The sequence below is a fragment of the Oryzias latipes genome, chromosome 6 (genome assembly GCF_002234675.1).
Source record: "Oryzias latipes chromosome 6, ASM223467v1".
Classification (NCBI taxonomy): domain Eukaryota; kingdom Metazoa; phylum Chordata; class Actinopteri; order Beloniformes; family Adrianichthyidae; genus Oryzias; species Oryzias latipes.
Genome location: NC_019864.2, coordinates 16,807,153 through 16,824,196, shown reverse-complemented (window position 1 = coordinate 16,824,196; position 17,044 = coordinate 16,807,153). Strand labels below are relative to the sequence as shown.

The 17,044-nt window shown below is 36.5% G+C and overlaps 1 protein-coding gene across 3 annotated transcripts; it reads left to right on the top strand.

The window, feature by feature from the left end:
• The first annotated feature begins 1,201 nt into the window (after positions 1–1,201).
• ca12 (carbonic anhydrase 12) lies at positions 1,202–16,981 on the top strand. 3 transcript variants are annotated; one of them, XM_011476104.3, is made up of 11 exons: positions 1,202–1,840; positions 2,013–2,033; positions 5,035–5,214; positions 6,083–6,225; positions 8,496–8,591; positions 8,668–8,731; positions 9,594–9,751; positions 9,888–10,014; positions 14,236–14,259; positions 14,467–14,551; positions 15,847–16,981. In XM_011476104.3, the coding sequence occupies exons 1-11, from the start codon at positions 1,603–1,605 to the stop codon at positions 15,923–15,925; spliced, it is 1,215 nt and encodes a 404-aa protein (XP_011474406.2). In that variant the 5' UTR covers positions 1,202–1,602; the 3' UTR covers positions 15,926–16,981. The 3 variants fall into 3 exon arrangements, with proteins under 3 accessions (XP_011474406.2, XP_011474407.2, XP_023811556.1); XM_011476105.3 differs by lacking the exon at positions 14,236–14,259 and having other exon boundaries at positions 1,203–1,840; XM_023955788.1 differs by lacking the exons at positions 14,236–14,259; positions 14,467–14,551; positions 15,847–16,981 and adding an exon at positions 11,258–12,122 and having other exon boundaries at positions 1,203–1,840.
• Positions 16,982–17,044: the final 63 nt, after the last annotated feature.

The window sequence follows — 17,044 nt, the reverse complement described above, 5'->3', positions numbered from 1 at the left end:
GTTGAGTTATTTGGTTGTATAATTAATGCTAAATTACTTAGATAAAAAATAGTTTTCTTTCACTCATTTACATTTTTTTAGTTCCCTTAACTGGTTACACCATATTCCAGCCCCCAAAACTCAGTTTTTCAGGAAACAACTTTCTGAACGAAAAAAAAATGTGTATTAAAGATTGTGTATTTGGACCTAAACTAAATTAGGTTTAGTTTAGCAGCATTGTGGATTTGGACCTAAACTAAATTAGGTTTAGTTTAGCAGCATTGTGGATTTGGACCTAAACTAAATTAGGTTTAGTTTAGCAGCATTGTGGATTTGGACCTAAACTAAATTAGATTTAGTTTAGCAGCAACCTCAGGTTTTTCTGTGCACAATTTTCAATCATAGCTCATCCTTCATCTGAACACGTGGTTAAAAAATTAGTATTAGACAATCAGTTTTTCTAAAATTTTGATGTTCTAGATCATAATAGTGCCTAAGAGTGCTGTGCTTTATCTAAGAGAAAGAAACAAATGATTGAATTACGTGCAGCATACTGGTTCTTAAATAGTTTTGCTTGTGGAGTTTTAACAAAGTTTCAAACAAGGTGAGGAACCTCAGCTAATCTCGGATGATGTGGAAGTACTTTTGTTATATGGCAACAGAGTGCAGCTTCTTTATGTCTAAACCATCTTTGGTGAGTAGAAAAGAGACCCCATCCAGTTTATTTCTTTAATCAGAACTAATCTGTCATAAAAAAGGCTATAAATGCCTTGTACAATGTGCAAAAATGAAACACAAGTGGCTTAAAAAAATAGATTTGTGAAGATTCTAATTCATCCAGGATTGTTCCATATAGCAGAAAAACAGAAAAAAGCTTCAAAAAAGATCATTTGAACACATTTTGTCTCTCATGCAAAACATGTTCAACTAAGTCCTGATGATCTTTTTAAAAAATGGTTTGCATTTAAACAAAAATCAAAAAGTATAACAATAGGTAAACGATTCATGTTCTTTTCAAATACTTAGAATATAAAAAAAATTCAATTTAATTAAGTAGATTAATTTAAAAATGAATGTGTTGTGATTATTATTAACAGGATTTTTCATTTTCTTTGTTTTGATCTTTTTATACTTTATTAGAAATAAAATTATGAAATAAAATAACATAAACAAAGAGCAGAAAATGAGAAACACAATTGGTATCGTCTCACAGACTAGTTGTCAAATCTCATAAAATTACCCCATTTAGAATGTAACAGCCTTAAGATATAAATCATAACTAGTTTGGATATCATACTGTTGAGTTACATAGCTTGAACAGCATGGGTGTCAGCTGGGATCAAATCCTCTTCTCTCAGAGTCAAGTGGCCAGAAGGATGGAGACAGCCCTCCTGCTGTTGCACTAACAGCACAATCCATTTCACAATCAAGTTGAGAAAATTACACGACACTTCGCCTTTGATTTAGACCCTTAATTTATTTGGAAGTTGCCAGCTTTATAATTTTCCGAATAACAGTAATGCGCGCAGTTTGCGCGTCACCTGACAGTTGGCGCGCGCCACCTTTCTGCTACGCTCCTACGTCCGTTCCAACGAACTCCCCCGAAAGTGATGCGTGAACTTAATGGCGGGGCTTTGCTCGGGCTCAGCCACGGCTGCGGTGCTGTCACCCTCCGGTGACCAGATGACACTGATAGCTGCTTTTGTTGTTGCCGTGACGTCAGCGCGAGCTGCAAAGAAGCTGGCAAGATGGTATAAAAGGCTGTTTGAAGAGGGGCGCTCCTGCTCAGAAATCAAGATGCGCTCTCCGAGCTTCATCCCAGTCGCTGCTCTGCACCTCTCTTTGATTGGTGCACTACAAGGTAGGATGTTTGCAGAGTTAACATGGGGGACTGAATTTGATCAGAAAGCATGTGACAAGGCAGATGATGAATAAAGTTTTCAAGTTTTGATTTGGTCACAGAACTTTTTATGCTGAGAAAAGATAATAACTGTAAAGTATGATAAGGTTTTTGGTGTTTTTGTGTGTTTCAGGTTACAAATGGACGTACAGTGGTAAGTGACACTCTTAAAACACTTGTTTGTTTTTAAACCCAATCCTTGGGTTATTCATTTTGGGACATTGTTTTTATTTACTTTTTTAAAGTATTTTTGGGGGGGTTACATTGGTCTCATTTTATTCCAATTCATGTTAAAATAACCCAGAAAAAAAAGTTAGTCCCTTTTGACATTCAGAGTTGGTTTAAAAGCAAAGCAACTTGAGCTATTTTTAACTATTGAGTTTTTATTGTATATTTGGACTTTAGAATGTAACTTATCCAATAAGCATAATCTTGGTTAAAAAAAACTAGTAATTTAAAAAATGCTAATAAAATAATAAGGTTAGTAAATATTATTTAAAATATTGCTATTAAGCAATATTAACTTTAAAAAATAAAATATTTCCACTCAAATCATGCATTATGCCATTTAGTCACATCCCCAATTTTAAAACAAAATTCTCAAATGATGGTTAAAAGTAAATAAAGTTGTTTTTCTTTCAGAAAAAGTGATACTGACAGCTTCTGTGCAGTTTTCACTTGCAGACTCTGAATTGACAACTTTACATTAGTGGAATCCTCCCTTAAAATCTTGAGCCTAAAGGTCTATGGAGTTTTTGACCCCAACCTCTCTTACATAAAGTGGACTCAGGGCACAACTTCTTATCACTATCAGTGTCTTTCAAAACTCTTTGGCCTTCAAGCACTGAAGCACAAGAACTCAAATGTAGGCAAATGATAAAATACAAAAGATAAGATAATGAGGAAAGATTTTTTCACTGGTGCAAGAATAAGAAAAGAACTCACATACTTTGTTTCAGCCACTTCTGCCCATTTAAGAATGTTTTAATTTCTTTTACTCGAAAGGCTGCACAGATTCTGCTTTATAAATAAAGTAGCTTTAAAATGTAAGTCTTAAATGTCAGGATTTTCAATAACAATGAAAAATTCAACAAAGATTTGAAGAAAGAGTAGGTAAAGTGTAGAAAAGTCCTCCGGTCTTGTCACACAACAGCACAGTGAAGTTCAACTCGACTCAGATCCCTGACGGGGCTTTTGTCATAGTAATCAGCTGTCTGTAAGGCTGGTAGCACTTTTCTGTTGACGTGAACACTGCTGAGTCATATAATTTACTGTAACCTCAGCTCCTCGCCCTCCTGCAGAGGGCAAACAGACAGATTTAACATGGGATAGCTGTAAATAACAGCAAGAATCAAGAAGACAATGGGTAATTACAACCATACATTCTTTTATAAAGTTGGAACCGAGTTGTTTGGATTGGTAAAGTTGCATAAAAGCAAGTATCCAGTGATTTCTCAGCTTCAATGTTATGCCCTGTGGCATGTCTAATGCAATTAATCAACATTTGTCCGACAGGCATTGTGAGGGCAGACCTCATGCTGCATCATTTAAACACGGACAGCTTTCACGTGATGAACGAAGAATCTTCACATTTATTTTTGATTGTAAATAAATGTCAAGAATGCAGACAATAGGGGAATAATTGCTTTTTTATTGCCTCTATTTCATTCTATTCACTCCACTTTAAACTCTTACTCATGTTTAAAATCTTACAAATATGCAGGTATGTTAGATTTATTTTCTTTAGTCTGGAAAGACGTCAAATCAACATCAGTTCTCCAAATGCAAAACTTCTGCTATTTTATTGTTAAAAATGTTGTTTTTTTTTCGAATAAAGTTTGTTTTAAACTGGTTTATCCAAAATGATCACGTTTGAGTGTAATGCCTGGTTTTATAGCCATTATAAGTACATCTCGGCATGTTTAGCCACACCAAATTTGAATGGTATTTGCATTTAGATTTGTATTATTCATCCATATGACACTGTGTCATATAGCAGAAAAGGTTTCAGAAAAAAGAGGTTAGTCTGTTTAGTTTAGTTTAGCCATTACCTATTGAAAAGTATGACTTCATGTTCTTTATGATTTCATGTTTCTTGTACAATTACCAGTATGAAGCCCATTGAGACGACTTTTGTTGTACTATTGAGCTATATAAATAAAATTGAATTTAATTGAATTGTGTCCGTATCCCTTTACGACTCACTACTTCGTGCACTATAAAGTGCTTTTGTCATTTATTTGGGATGTATGAATCTACAATATCAAAATCCAGTTCCCTAGAAATTTCCCAGAAGTCTTTGCAAAAAATAACAGTGTGCATTGATGCTCACTAGATTGGTAAATACCGACCGCAATGCGTTGCGTTTGAATGAATAAAGTGAACATTAATTTATTTTTTTAAAAGAGACATCCACATTTTCATCATCAAAAGACAGTGGATTTATAAATAGTCTTTTTAAAATGTTCATATTTATTAAGTCTTTAGTTTGGGAAATCTGTAATGGCATATTTGCCGTTTAAAAACAAAAAAACAAAACAAAGTAGTGAGTATGGTTTCCAAATTGTTTTTAAAATCCAGTGCACTATAGTCCTGCAAAATTGAGTTTTTTAGTAGTAAGTAGGGAGGGAATTTGGACATATCCTGAGATAAATCTTTTTCTGAAGTCTAAGAATTTGTCTCAAGAAATAAATGTTTTTGTATTTACTTAAAGCTCATAAAAAAATTACATATTTGACAAATTTCCATTTAAATAGCTTTTTTTTATTTTTTCATTTTCTGTACAGATGCTTCCTTTCAACAATGTTTTTGTGCTTGTCTTCAAAGCAGTTGATTTAAAAATGTAGAGCAATTTAGTGTTGTATTCTTATGCTGCCTGCTTTTGAGAGGAAGAAAATTCTCCATGGCTTGAAGTTTGGTGGAAATAAAAATGGAAACTGCATTATTCTACTCTACTCTGGTTCAGTGTTGATACAATTCACCACACAATTCCGCACCACCCGCTTAACGACATCTTTACAGACTAAGGCAGCCTTAAAAAAGAAACAGATTTGTCTTTTTTCTTTAAGGATTTTTTGAAGTTGGCGGTTACTTCCTATTCCAGGATCAAAGCGCTTAAATGCAGCAACAAAACTGATATTTTGGTGTTGTTCCAGGACCAGAGGGAGAGCACCACTGGTCCAAACACTATCCATATTGTGGCGGTTCTTTCCAGTCTCCAATAGACATCAAGTCAGAGCTGTTGAGGTTTGACCCAACTTTACGACCTATTGAGGTTCAAAACTACAACCTGTCCCCAGACGAGCAGCTGACTCTTGGTAACAATGGACATGCATGTAAGTAAAATTTGATCTACTCCGTTTATTATTTTCTCTTCAAAATATTAATTTCAATTTATCATGAAAAAACAGGTGTCTGTAAACATTTAGGATCAAGTCCAATATAAAACAGGAGTGTCTTCATCAGAGATGTTGGTCCATAGAAACCACATTCTTAGGTCAGTTTAAAGAAAATGGTAGGAAAATCCTCCTGCTGCAGCAATTTTCTGTAATGACTCTCCCATTATCTTAACTGCCTTTTGCTTAAGAAAAACCTCCAAGTTTTCTCTTGGAAAATATGGGTGAAAGCTTTTTGATGTCCATTCCTTGGGCTCTGGTGCATTGAGAAAACTCGATTTATTTTAATGTGCAATTCCAGAGTCAGTCTTGCATATAACTGCTTCTTGCCAGAATAGAATGCAGACAAAAGTGTTTCACGTTAAAGGGTTGTTACATTTAAAATTCTTTTGCAGAGCTGCCCAAGTGGGCTGCCATACACCAGGAATTTTAGGGAGACTGTGTGTGCAAAAATGTTAATGATTCATCACAGGGAACTCTGTATAAATAAACTGCCGTGACATGATCCAACGCTCAGACAAATGCTTATGTGCGCATACCTGACAGGCCGCTACCCCGCAAACTGAATGACATCGTCACTGTGACGTGTTTACAAAAGAAGCTGATGTAGGCTTTTCATGACAAACATGTGGAGCACACTGAGCATCACTCCACCATTAAGCATGTTAAATACAGTCACGCCGCTTTCACAGAGTGGGCCATGCTGACCTTATCTGTTCAGTCAAGGGTAAAACTGATGCTTAATGAGTGTTGGAAGAGGTTGTTGCTCTGCTTTGTGTGTTGAAACTTTCTGTCCTTTGATCTGCAGTGCAAATATCTTTGCCTTCGAAGATGCACATCTCAAGCTTGCAGCATCGTTATAGTGCAGCTCAGCTGCATTTCCACTGGGGCTCCTCCAGTCAAATCGCTGGTTCTGAACACATGGTGAACAGCAAACAGTATGCAGCAGAGGTAATGGAGTTGGATCCACCATAACACCTAATTACAATTATTTTATTTCTATTTCTTTTATATTATTTCATAAGAATCATTGTTAAAAAAAACATCTTTTGCATGTTATTGGGTCAAAAGTTAGCCAACCTGAAGGGTTAAAGAAAAATAATTAGAAAAATATGTGAAAATGTACATTTTTGAGGAAAGAAACCTTTTTTTAAAAGCATAAAAACTTAAACCCTTATTTTTGCTTGGACATTGGTTATCAGTTTACTGTAAATGCTCGATTAGAAGCTAAGATGTAAACAACTAAAACTCAAGAAAATTTCTAAAATCTAAAAATAAATAAACCTATTTTATACCGTTTGTACTATGTTTTGCACTCTCTATCCCTATTTCACTTCTTTTAAAATAAGTAGATTAAAAAGAAAAATTGCAATATTTATATTATTCCTAAACTCTTAAAAAAATTCCTAACATTGAAAAATCAATACATTGCCTCAAAGTGCAAAAATGAATGTTAGATTTGAGAAAACGGTGCAGGCATCACCTTCATAATATTGAGTGTACTTTAAAATAAGAACCTTTACACAGCAAAAAGTAATAAATCAGCTTCATTTCCTAAAAAAAAACTGTTTATATTGGAAATTTATTTAACCTTTTCACATTTGATGTACCGGTATTTGTTTTTTTTCAGCTGGCACAAACATTGCTGGGAACCAAAATGTAATTGTGTTTAGATATGCAAGTATAATAAAACTTCTTATTTTATGTCAGCTTTACATTTTCTTACGTCCTCATTTTTCAGATTTTCTTGGAAGCTAAGTTAACATGAAAACAGACAACAGGACGCAACATGATGCAACAATGTTTGTGATGTAAAAACAATCAGTCGAAAATATGTCCAGCATGCAGGTTTTTTTTATGTGCTACCTCAGATGTTGGGATCTCTGGTACATGACACATGCCTGAGCGTGTAACTTTCACCTGGCAGAAAGATCACTGAAGCTGACACACATCAAAGTTAGTGCAGATAATGCAGAAGAATCTATCAAGAAAATCACATGTTCTTGATGCTAAGGCAGAAATTAAGCCAATAAAAGAGCTCATGGACCACATTTTGAAAGTAATTAAGGCAACCTGAATATTATTTTGGATTAAAAAAAAACATTTAAAAATACTACTACTAGTGACCTTTTGGAGAGGAAAATTCTTTTTGTTCCCTCAAACGTTGTTTTCACCAGTTACAATAAGAGATAATAAGACATCTTGTCTTCAAGCTGCTTTTACTGAAAACAGAGGCCAGTGTATGAAACAGTCTAATTATGTATGTGGACATAAAGTACAATGCTTCACTCCTGTAGGGCTTGAAGGGATTAAAGCACCAGACAATTATATGTTGTGGCTTTCATCCACCTCTTGAAAGAAGTGTCTGTCTGTTTGGTTTAATACGTCAAGCCCTGTAAGCATTTTCCTCACAACGATCTACTTTAGTTTTACTCAAGCAGAATACTTTGTAAAACTTCAAACAAGGTGAAAAAAGAGCCCGTTCATTTAAATGTGCCATCAATTTAATTATAGTCAGTAGATTCTGGAACGTGTGTCTTTTCACGTTACCGTGACCCAGCTGAAGCACAGCCGCATGTGAGGTGTTGTGGTTTGACCTGAGTTTCACGATAAATTCTACGCAGACACATCAAGACCACAGATCATTTGAAGTTTTTCCAGGCTTCAGAACCGCAACTGTGTGATGACATGTTTTACCAGCAATAATGGGGCATTTCCCAGAAATACTGCAAATGTTCCATATATACAAAAGAATCAAATTTGGCTAGAATGACAAACTCACATTAGTGTTCAAGTCAAAATCCTATCACTAACAGGTTGCTTCTCATTCAGCTTCTACCAAAAGTGTGTCCTCTATTTCTGACTTGTCAACAAGTGTAGTTTACATAATAAATGCCTGATATAAAGCAATTACCATAAAGTTGTCAGCTGTAAAAAGTGTTGCGAACATGAAAGAGACTTTTATCGGCTATCAGTTGGAGGAATCCTACATGAACTTCTTGCATTATTTTGTTTAAACCGGCAGATTTTTAATAATAAAAAAGCTAGTTCAGCTGAGTTTAAAATAAAATTCAGAAAGAAACATAATTTCAGTAAACTTCGACTAAAAAGATAAATTGAGCAGTCCAGGAACTCTTGTGACAACAGACAGAAAAGAACACACCTTTTCTCCATAAACTATTCAATATGTAGCATTATTTCCGTATTTTTTTTCTCAACAGATGCACGTAGTACACTACAATTCAGACAAGTACCCCAATATATCCTATGCTGTTGACAAATCTGATGGCTTGGCCGTGCTGGGTGTCCTCATTGAGGTGAGTTAAACTGAGAGATTAGATCAGATTTGTTGTGCTCGCAAAATCTGACTAGCTGACTGTGATCTCTAAACAGGTCGGAGAGTTTAATCCAACGTTTGAACAGTTTTTAAGGTTCATCAACGGCATCAAATATCGAAGTAAGTCAAGAGGGCGATCAGTCCCCCATGACATGAAATGCACTGGTCATTTCCTTTTAACTTAAGCACGGTATTTTTTTTAATGAATAAAGCTTTTAACTTTAATTTGCAGTAAAAGTTAAAGTAAAGTTAAAGTAACTCCAACATGTTGCATATCAAATCCAAAACTTGCATTCCTTTACATAGGCATGCATTTCCAAATTTTAAATGCTTTTATATAGTGCGAGCCATTTTGTTTGCTTCTCCTGTGTTGCCTGCCATGTCTTTGGAGGGAAGTTAACTTGCCTCTGTGTACAGAAATGTAGCAATAGTTTTGCTTCGTTACAAAAAGTAAAAAAAGAAAACACAAAAGTAGATCTATGGAGCTCTGGTTCTTTGTTGTAATTTTTTTTGCAAATTTGTTTGTAAATTTGTAATTTTTTTACAATTCCCAACCCCCCTGTTGCATCCCACATACCTCTCTGACTCCTGTTTACTTCAGAGGGGGGTTAGGGTTGGTAGAAAGAATCTGCTGTAATTTTACTCTTAGTCTATAGCAAGATAATATTTAATTTAAAACATTTAAAATTTGTGTATAGTCTACATGAAAACATAGAAAAAGCAAGAAGGTTTGTAATTTAAAGTCCAACTGGAGCCTTTCTCTGTAGAGTTTGTCTCTTAATGCTTTTGTAGAGATTTTCTGCAGTTTATGAACAAAGTTTGAAAAAAAAAATGATTTGGTTTAATAAGCAGCTCTTGTCCAAAACATTGTTTCTAATGTTTTCATATCTGTAAGTCAGCTGCTCATTTATTGGACTACGGTGGATTTTACATTTAAGTTTGAACCGTTCGCCACCGGGCTTTTTCTCACTTTAACTGGCAGATCAAAAAGTTCAGGTGCCTGGTTTTAACATTCGAGCCCTGCTGCCTGCTCGTTTGGATGAATATTATCGATATGATGGCTCATTGACGACTCCCCCGTGCTATCCCAGTGTTTTGTGGACGGTGTTCAGAAATACCATGACGGTTTCTCAAAAACAGGTACTTCAGTTTGTACAGTTTTTTTCCTAAATAACTGTTTATCAGATTAAGAACACAATTAAGCATATATTATTCAAAAACAGTTTATTCACATGGGAAAATCTTTGTGCTGATACTCTGTTCTTTATGTCTCCAGTTTAATGCCCTGGCTACAGCGCTCTACTCCTCCTCTGCCCAGGATTCAGCCACAATCCCACTTCAGAGCAACTACAGGAAACCACAGCTGGTCGACAGCAGAATTGTCCTGGCATCTTTTAAAGAAGGTAACTATAGGTTTTCGAAAATGCTTGCTTTGTTGTTAGTGCATGAGTGCAATGTCAGTTGCATAGCCTTAGTGGGTGGATACGGGCGTCTGCGGGCAAAAATGGGCAAATTTGTACAGCCTGCAGGAAATTTTACAATTGTAGAAAACCCAGTGAGCAAAAATGTTCATGCGCAATTTTTTCTATGAACGTGCTGCGAGTGACAGGTCGTAGCAAACACTTAAACAACACATAAGGTTAAAGTAAGGGTGAAGTAGCTGAGTTGCAGGCATGTCATATGGGTATTTCATTTTTTTCTACCCCCTCAAAACCTGTGCACTGTGTAACAGGGGGGGGGCTGTTTAAGTGATAAATGTGCGCTCCTTGCGAACTCTGTGCTTGCAGTCTGACTTTAAGAAATGAGTAGGTTAGACAATCAGAGTGTGGTTTATGTGGGCATTTTACAAGCACTTACATATCACATACAGTCAGTACGCACCACACTAATGACTAGAATGCGCATGAAGTCACTGTACGACAATGTCAGCCACATGTAATAAGTGTCATAATTGACACTATTCCAACAATTAGTTCACGATACACTTACTACACACAAACGACAATGGTACCTTCCATTTCCAAGACGTCCTTTATGGTGGCTTCTCAAGAAACAAGGGAACTGCAAGACACACCTGTGTTCCCTTTAAGATGAGGCCGCACAGGGGCCCGGACAAGTCAAAAACCCGCAGCGTCCGTATGGGTCAACTCCAGTTCTGAAGCATGTGACTAAGGCATTAGTTGATGCCAATATTGATGATTAAAAATTAACAAGTTTGGATGAATGATGGAGATCTCTTTTTGTCTGTATGGCTGTGTTGTGTGGCTTTGGCTTTTCACCTGCTTGTGGCTGTGCTTTGTGCTGAATCTAACTGATCTTAATGAGTTTTATGTTAGAAAGTCAGATATTTAATACAGAATGAACCATTCTGCTGATCTACTGAAAAGCACTGACAACCTTAGCAATCTTAGAACCAGGGCCAAACATGCATGTGTACCACACTCTCCTCATGACACATATTCTAAAAGTGTAATATAGATTGTTTACTGTTGGTTTTCTTAAAAAAAATGTAGAAGTTTATGGCTTGGCTTTTAGTGCATTGTTATGGCAACGCTGCTGCATGGTGGGAATTAAAGACCTAAATCGTTTTGAGGAGCGCCCCATACCCTGGGATGTTTAACCACACTGGCTCTGTGTCTGATGCAGGCAGAGGACTGCATGGTATTCTTACAGTCACATCCCCACACACCAGGAAGCAAATCATTCAGCAGCTGCTGGTTGGTGATCTAGCAGACTTGGCTGATGAAGAGCTACATAAGCTCCTACCAAGCGGCTCTCAGAAGCTTCAAGCTGGCAGGAGGAAAGACCTCAAGAAATGGCAGAGGGACAGTCTGGCCAAACCAAAGCAACAAATGACGAGTCCATCTTTCAGGAGGAAGAGCCAGACCGACTGCTTTGTGGGAAAGTTGGGACTGGCTGGAGACACACTGCACTATAGCTCACTGGAGCAGAGAGTTTTCCATCAGCTCAAACAGTCTCACAAGAAGAATCATCTTGTTCAGGCTCTCAGAGACGCAGTTTATCCTGAACTGAACCTCAAGAGCTACCTGGAGTGCAAGTCGCACTTAGCTCTCCCCACTGTTAGACAAATTCTTTGTGGACGGCCGACAGATGAGGCTCTTGAGTTGGAACGCACTCTGACAAAAGCATGGATAAATCAGAGGGAAACTTCTGTTGCAATCAAACAAGGGGGCCAAATAACAAAGCATAGCAGCATTTCATTTGCTTCCAGGAAAACTCCCAGTCAGGGTTACCCACATCCTTGGCTTTTGCCAATGGAATGGGAAGACTAGGTACATTCTTACAATTCTATCAATGTTCATATTTGCTGTAAATATTTTGGGCCCCTGCGTGTGAATAACTTAACTTTAATTTTTTTAAATCTATCTTTACTTCATTTATTCAATAATAAATGAAATCAAGTAATTTTTCATTAACTGTATGTGCACATAAAACATTTGTGATTTGCTGTATCTATTTCTTTAATATATATATATATATATATATATATATATATATATATATATATATATATATATTTTTTTTTTTTTTCTTTTTCAATGAGTCGTGTAGTCCTGTCTCAACACTGACTGCCCTTCTCTGTATTTGCATTTGCACACATTTTCCATCAGAGCTGATGGTATTTTTGCAAAAATATGAGTAGGCTAAGAAAGCTAACCTTATGACTTCTTGTATTAAAAATAAACAATACTTCAAATTTGTACATCCAGGTACCACAATCATGCAGAAGAAGACGTATGCATCTGTTGCTCAAAATTCATTTTAAATTTAAAGCATAAATGAATACAGTGGAAGAACAGAATTGTAACACTAAAGTAAGAGCTTTAGAATGTACTAATGAGCCTTGTGGGCTTTAATAAACTAATATTTTTTAACAAATAACTGTTGAAAACAAATGAAAATTGTATTTATTTTGAAATCCTGGAAGAAGACTGAATCGTTTGATCTTCTCTGATTTATATGCTTACATTGTGCTGCTCCTGGATGTAGTTTCTTCCCCAACAGTTGTTAGCCCTTTTTGGGGTAGGTGCAGCTATAAAAAACGGCTTTTTAGGTGGATTTTTTTCAGAAAACTTTCACCCTACAGTAGCTGGGATAGGCTCCAGCACTTTTCAGGACAAAATGAGTGTTGATGAGGAATTCATTCATAATTAGATAAATTAACACACACCATATAACCGCTCATCTAGATGTCAAATACTTTGTTTTACATTTGTCCTGTTAGCTTGTTATGTTCTTTTGCTGCAGGTGATACAAAGAAAGTAACCAAAAAGTAATGTCCTGTAATGGACCATGATTCCAAGACACAGCATTTCAAGACATCGTTTTCTTGAAATGCTGATTTCCCTGCACTTTAGGGTACAGAATAGAGATGTTATTAGCTGCTGAAAGGACAGATGACTTTCCACTCAAAAATTAAGGGTTCTGAACAGATTCCATCTTCATATGGGGGGCAATTTAGTGAGTGGGGCATATTGGCGGAAGTGTTAGAAACCAGTTTAAGAAGTACAAACTTGAGAATCTGTGCAAATTTTAGGAAATTTGACAAACGCTGACATGTGGATTACTGATTCAGTTAATCTCCAAAGGTGCAGTTTTTTAGTCTGCAGTGGTCAGCATAATGAAAAAACCTTGGCAGCCAAGGCTCATTGATACCCATAAGTAGGAAAAACAGGGCTGTGTGGTTCAATCCAGCAGTAACTGAATTTTCTGGAGAGGTTTTTGCTGATTTGGAAGGAAAAGTGTCAGAATACATAATGAACCACAGTCTGTTACCTTTGGAGCTGTATTGCTCTACCGTGTCCATCACTGAAGACGCGAACAATGGACGTGTGTGCTTTAAAAATAAATCAAAACCTTTTTTGATGAATCATGTTTTCTTTGCGTAACTCGTACATGTGCTGTCTGGGAGGGAAACCCACAACACCATGCAGTGTATGTGTAAAAGCATCCTGGTGAAGACAGTGTGATTGATGCTTTGGTTAATGTTATGCTCCGAAACTGCATCTGCCACTTTGACACATTAATCATCATTGCAGACCGTTATATACCTTGAAATGTGGAAACATCAATCCCTGATCTTCTTTCAGCAGGATATGCATGCAACTGGAAAGCAGAAATGGTTCTGGAAACGTAGTTAGACATTTTTTTAATAAACTCTAACTACTTTCTCAAAACAAAATGGTCATGTATTTTAAGCTGCACTTGTCTTTGTGAAAAGGGAAAATGGATCAAACTGTCAGTATAATTATCCTGCTTCAGACTACAGTATCTGTCATGGTAGTTGTAACAGCTAAATGTTATACTCTTGTCAATTTGTAGTGAGGGGATTAAGTTCTCTTTTCTCTTTAATTCTTTTTACAATATTTGAGGAATAACAATTTGATGTTTAATTATATTAAATAACTCTGAGGTACAGAACAGACTGGCCTTGAAACGTCACTGAAAAACTATATTTTACAATATTTATTTTAAGTCAAATCTGGCACTTCTGTCATGGCGAGGTTTGTTTGTCATCTTAATCCGGTAACTTTGTGTATCGCTTAATAAAGTACATTTATGTCAGTTTCCTTTCTACTGTTTCTGTGTCTTTTGCTACTCAGATGACCTTTCTTGGATCAACACCGGTAGGTTGCCTTTATGTCTTTGGGCTTTTCCCATCTTTTACTGTGCTATCTTCACATCGTCTAACAATTATGTTGCTCCTCCAACATGAACAGTTATAATAGAGTCTACTTTTGCTTTTCTAAGGGTATTATTAACATCCAATTACTACCGTAATTTTCACAAAACAAAGTAAAAGAGTAACAACTATGAGCCTCTCTGCTCTGCAGGCTTACTGGCCCCTATTCTGGTGATTTCAGCACTGGGATTTGCTTTCATAGTCTCTTTCATTTGCTGCCTATTTAAGCAAAAGAGGTAAGTTTATTTTTTACTTTTATTTTAATTTGAAATCAGCCTTTTGTTTCACACAAGATGACAGCTTTTCTAAATTTGCAACCAGTGAATCCAGCATAGGCAGAGCTTTCCATTCTTCTTTTTATAGATTGAGCTGTATAATTTAGATACAAAATGGAAAACTGCAGACATTATTTCAAGAAAACAATTAAACTTAATTGCCCCACAAGTCAGGGACTTTATAGGAATTCTGCCCCCATTAGGTTGAGTTTTAAAACACTAAATTTGAACCTGTGTCTCACTTTTTTCACATATTGACACAAACATTTTTGGGGTTTCTGCAAACTAATAATTTCCAGGAATTAGATTTGAATTCATGAGGAAAGTTAGGCATTTTTTTCCAAATGAAAAAAAAAATAGATTTCAACAGGCTCTAGAACACAATATAAGAGAGGAAGGTAGAAAAAAACTAGGCTTAAAAATAACCTACAAAAACAGGATGTGATTTAAAAGATGCCTTGTGGACCTTGAATAAAAACATGAGAACTAACTTGATTTTTATACATTCACATCTGGATATGTATAAACTTGAATCAAACTTGAATCAAAAAAGCAACCAAAGAAAATTTGAGATTGTTAAAACTATTCATTATGATCATTTAATCAAACAATAAATGTCATCCAAAGTTTATCACAAGTGGAAGTGAACCAAATGACGAGGAGGAAGCTTTTAACCAATAAACAATTCTAAACGTCTTGATAACTTCCTCCTTAAGTTGTAATAATTTTTATTGGCACACATGGTTTCTGCATGGGTTAGCGCTCTTGCCTCACAGCGAGAAGGCCCCCAGTTCAAGTCCCGGCTGGGGGACCTGAAAACAGAACACTTTTCTGTGTGGAGTTTGCATGTCTCCCCGTGCATGTGTGGGTTCTCTCCGGGGTCTCTGGCTTCCTCCCACCGTCCAAAAACATGCTCCATAGGTCTGTTGGCAACTCTAAATTGTCCATAGGTGTGAGAATGAATGGGTGTGTGATATGTGGCCCTGCGACAGATCGGCGACCTGTCCAGGGTGTCCCCCCCTGTCCCCCGTAAGTGGCTCCGGCAGCCCCGTGACCCCACAAGGGACAAAACAGGAAAAGATCATGAAACATCTCTTTAGGGTAATTTCTCATTTCAAAGTAAAAACGACAACCAAGCAGAGAAAATTGAGAAGTAAGGTGTTTGCTGATTGTGATAATTATCCCACATTTTGGAACAACGTTTCAGATTTTTCCAGGTTTCTCCTTGGTATCATGTGTTTCTGTCATTTTTACAGATCTGCTGCAGATCATAATGAAAGCAAAAGAGTCGGATACACTATTGGAGACCGAGACGAGTACGGCTCCAGAGTATAATTCTCCCTTTAAAGGATCTTTGCAGGACTATTGACTTCTCATTTGTTGTATTGGTGAAATTGTTCTGTGGCTCATTTTGAACGTTTATGCATGCGTGCATAAACAGTTGAGTTTGCATGCAGCTCTAGGTTTTTGAAAATTAGTTTTCTTCCCTTTAAGTTCGGCTTTTGTTTTGGCCTGTGTTGTACCAGGAAGGACATGTTTGTCTTGACAGTGTGGTGAGGGTCTGTAGGACGGATCTATTAGGATGTATTCAGGTAAGCAGAGCACAGCTTGAGTTGAACTTTGAATTTTGGGTCAAATCCGATCTTGGGTCCCATTCCACAGTTGAGCACTAATAAGGTAGAAAGCCCAACCACACTCCAAACAATAGAGAGACATGCATCATTACTGGAAAGCCAGAGAAGCACGGGCTGTACCACATTTCCGCTAACCCTGTTGTTAGACTTGCTCGATGGATTTTATAATAAAAGGGTTTTGAGCTGCATACAAATGCAGCGCCTTTCCTTTGGATAATGCTGAGGGCGACAAAAAAAGGCTTTTGTGCTCTCAGGCTGAAAGTGGGCTGACTTCTAACCTCTGTCCGTTCACAAGACTCACTTCTCAGCACAACAGCCTCTCAGGAAAGCACTTGTCAAGTCAGAACGCTGGAAAGTTAAAACTGTAAAAGAAAATTGGGAATCACTGTCTGTGGTTCTGAGTTTCCTTTTTTCTTTAAATGTATATTCAAATGTTATTGCCTAGTGTTTGAATGGAATAAACTTTAAAAGATCAAATTAGTTGGTTAAACAATCGTAAAATGACTTTTCCCTTCAGTTCAATTTTGAGTTTTTGGTATAGTTTTTTTTGTTTGTTATTTATAATTACAAAAACACATAACTTACAAGTTTTCAATAAAGTTTTTGCATGTGAATTGCTAAGTGTAGCTTCTTGTTTCCCTGGTTTCCAAGAGAATTATCTATAGCCAATAACTTGTGTTCTCTACAACTGTATCATTGTGTTAAGTGATTGTAAATAAACACTGTGATCAATAAAATGTTTTCAAATGCAATTCTATTTCGAGAGTATGTTTCTTAAACTGCTTTATACTTAGAATTTTACATTTGACATCCCCACCAC

Excerpts from the sequence above, each read along its gene's own strand:
- ca12 (XM_023955788.1), top strand. The coding sequence starts at position 1,603 with ATGGCGGGGCTTTGCTCGGGCTCAGCCACGGCTGCGGTGCTGTCACCC. Across the intron at positions 8,732-9,593 it reads CAACGGCATCAAATATCGAA|ATCAAAAAGTTCAGGTGCCT; the intron begins GTAAGTCAAGAG and ends TTTAACTGGCAG. Across the intron at positions 9,752-9,887 it reads TGACGGTTTCTCAAAAACAG|TTTAATGCCCTGGCTACAGC; the intron begins GTACTTCAGTTT and ends TTATGTCTCCAG.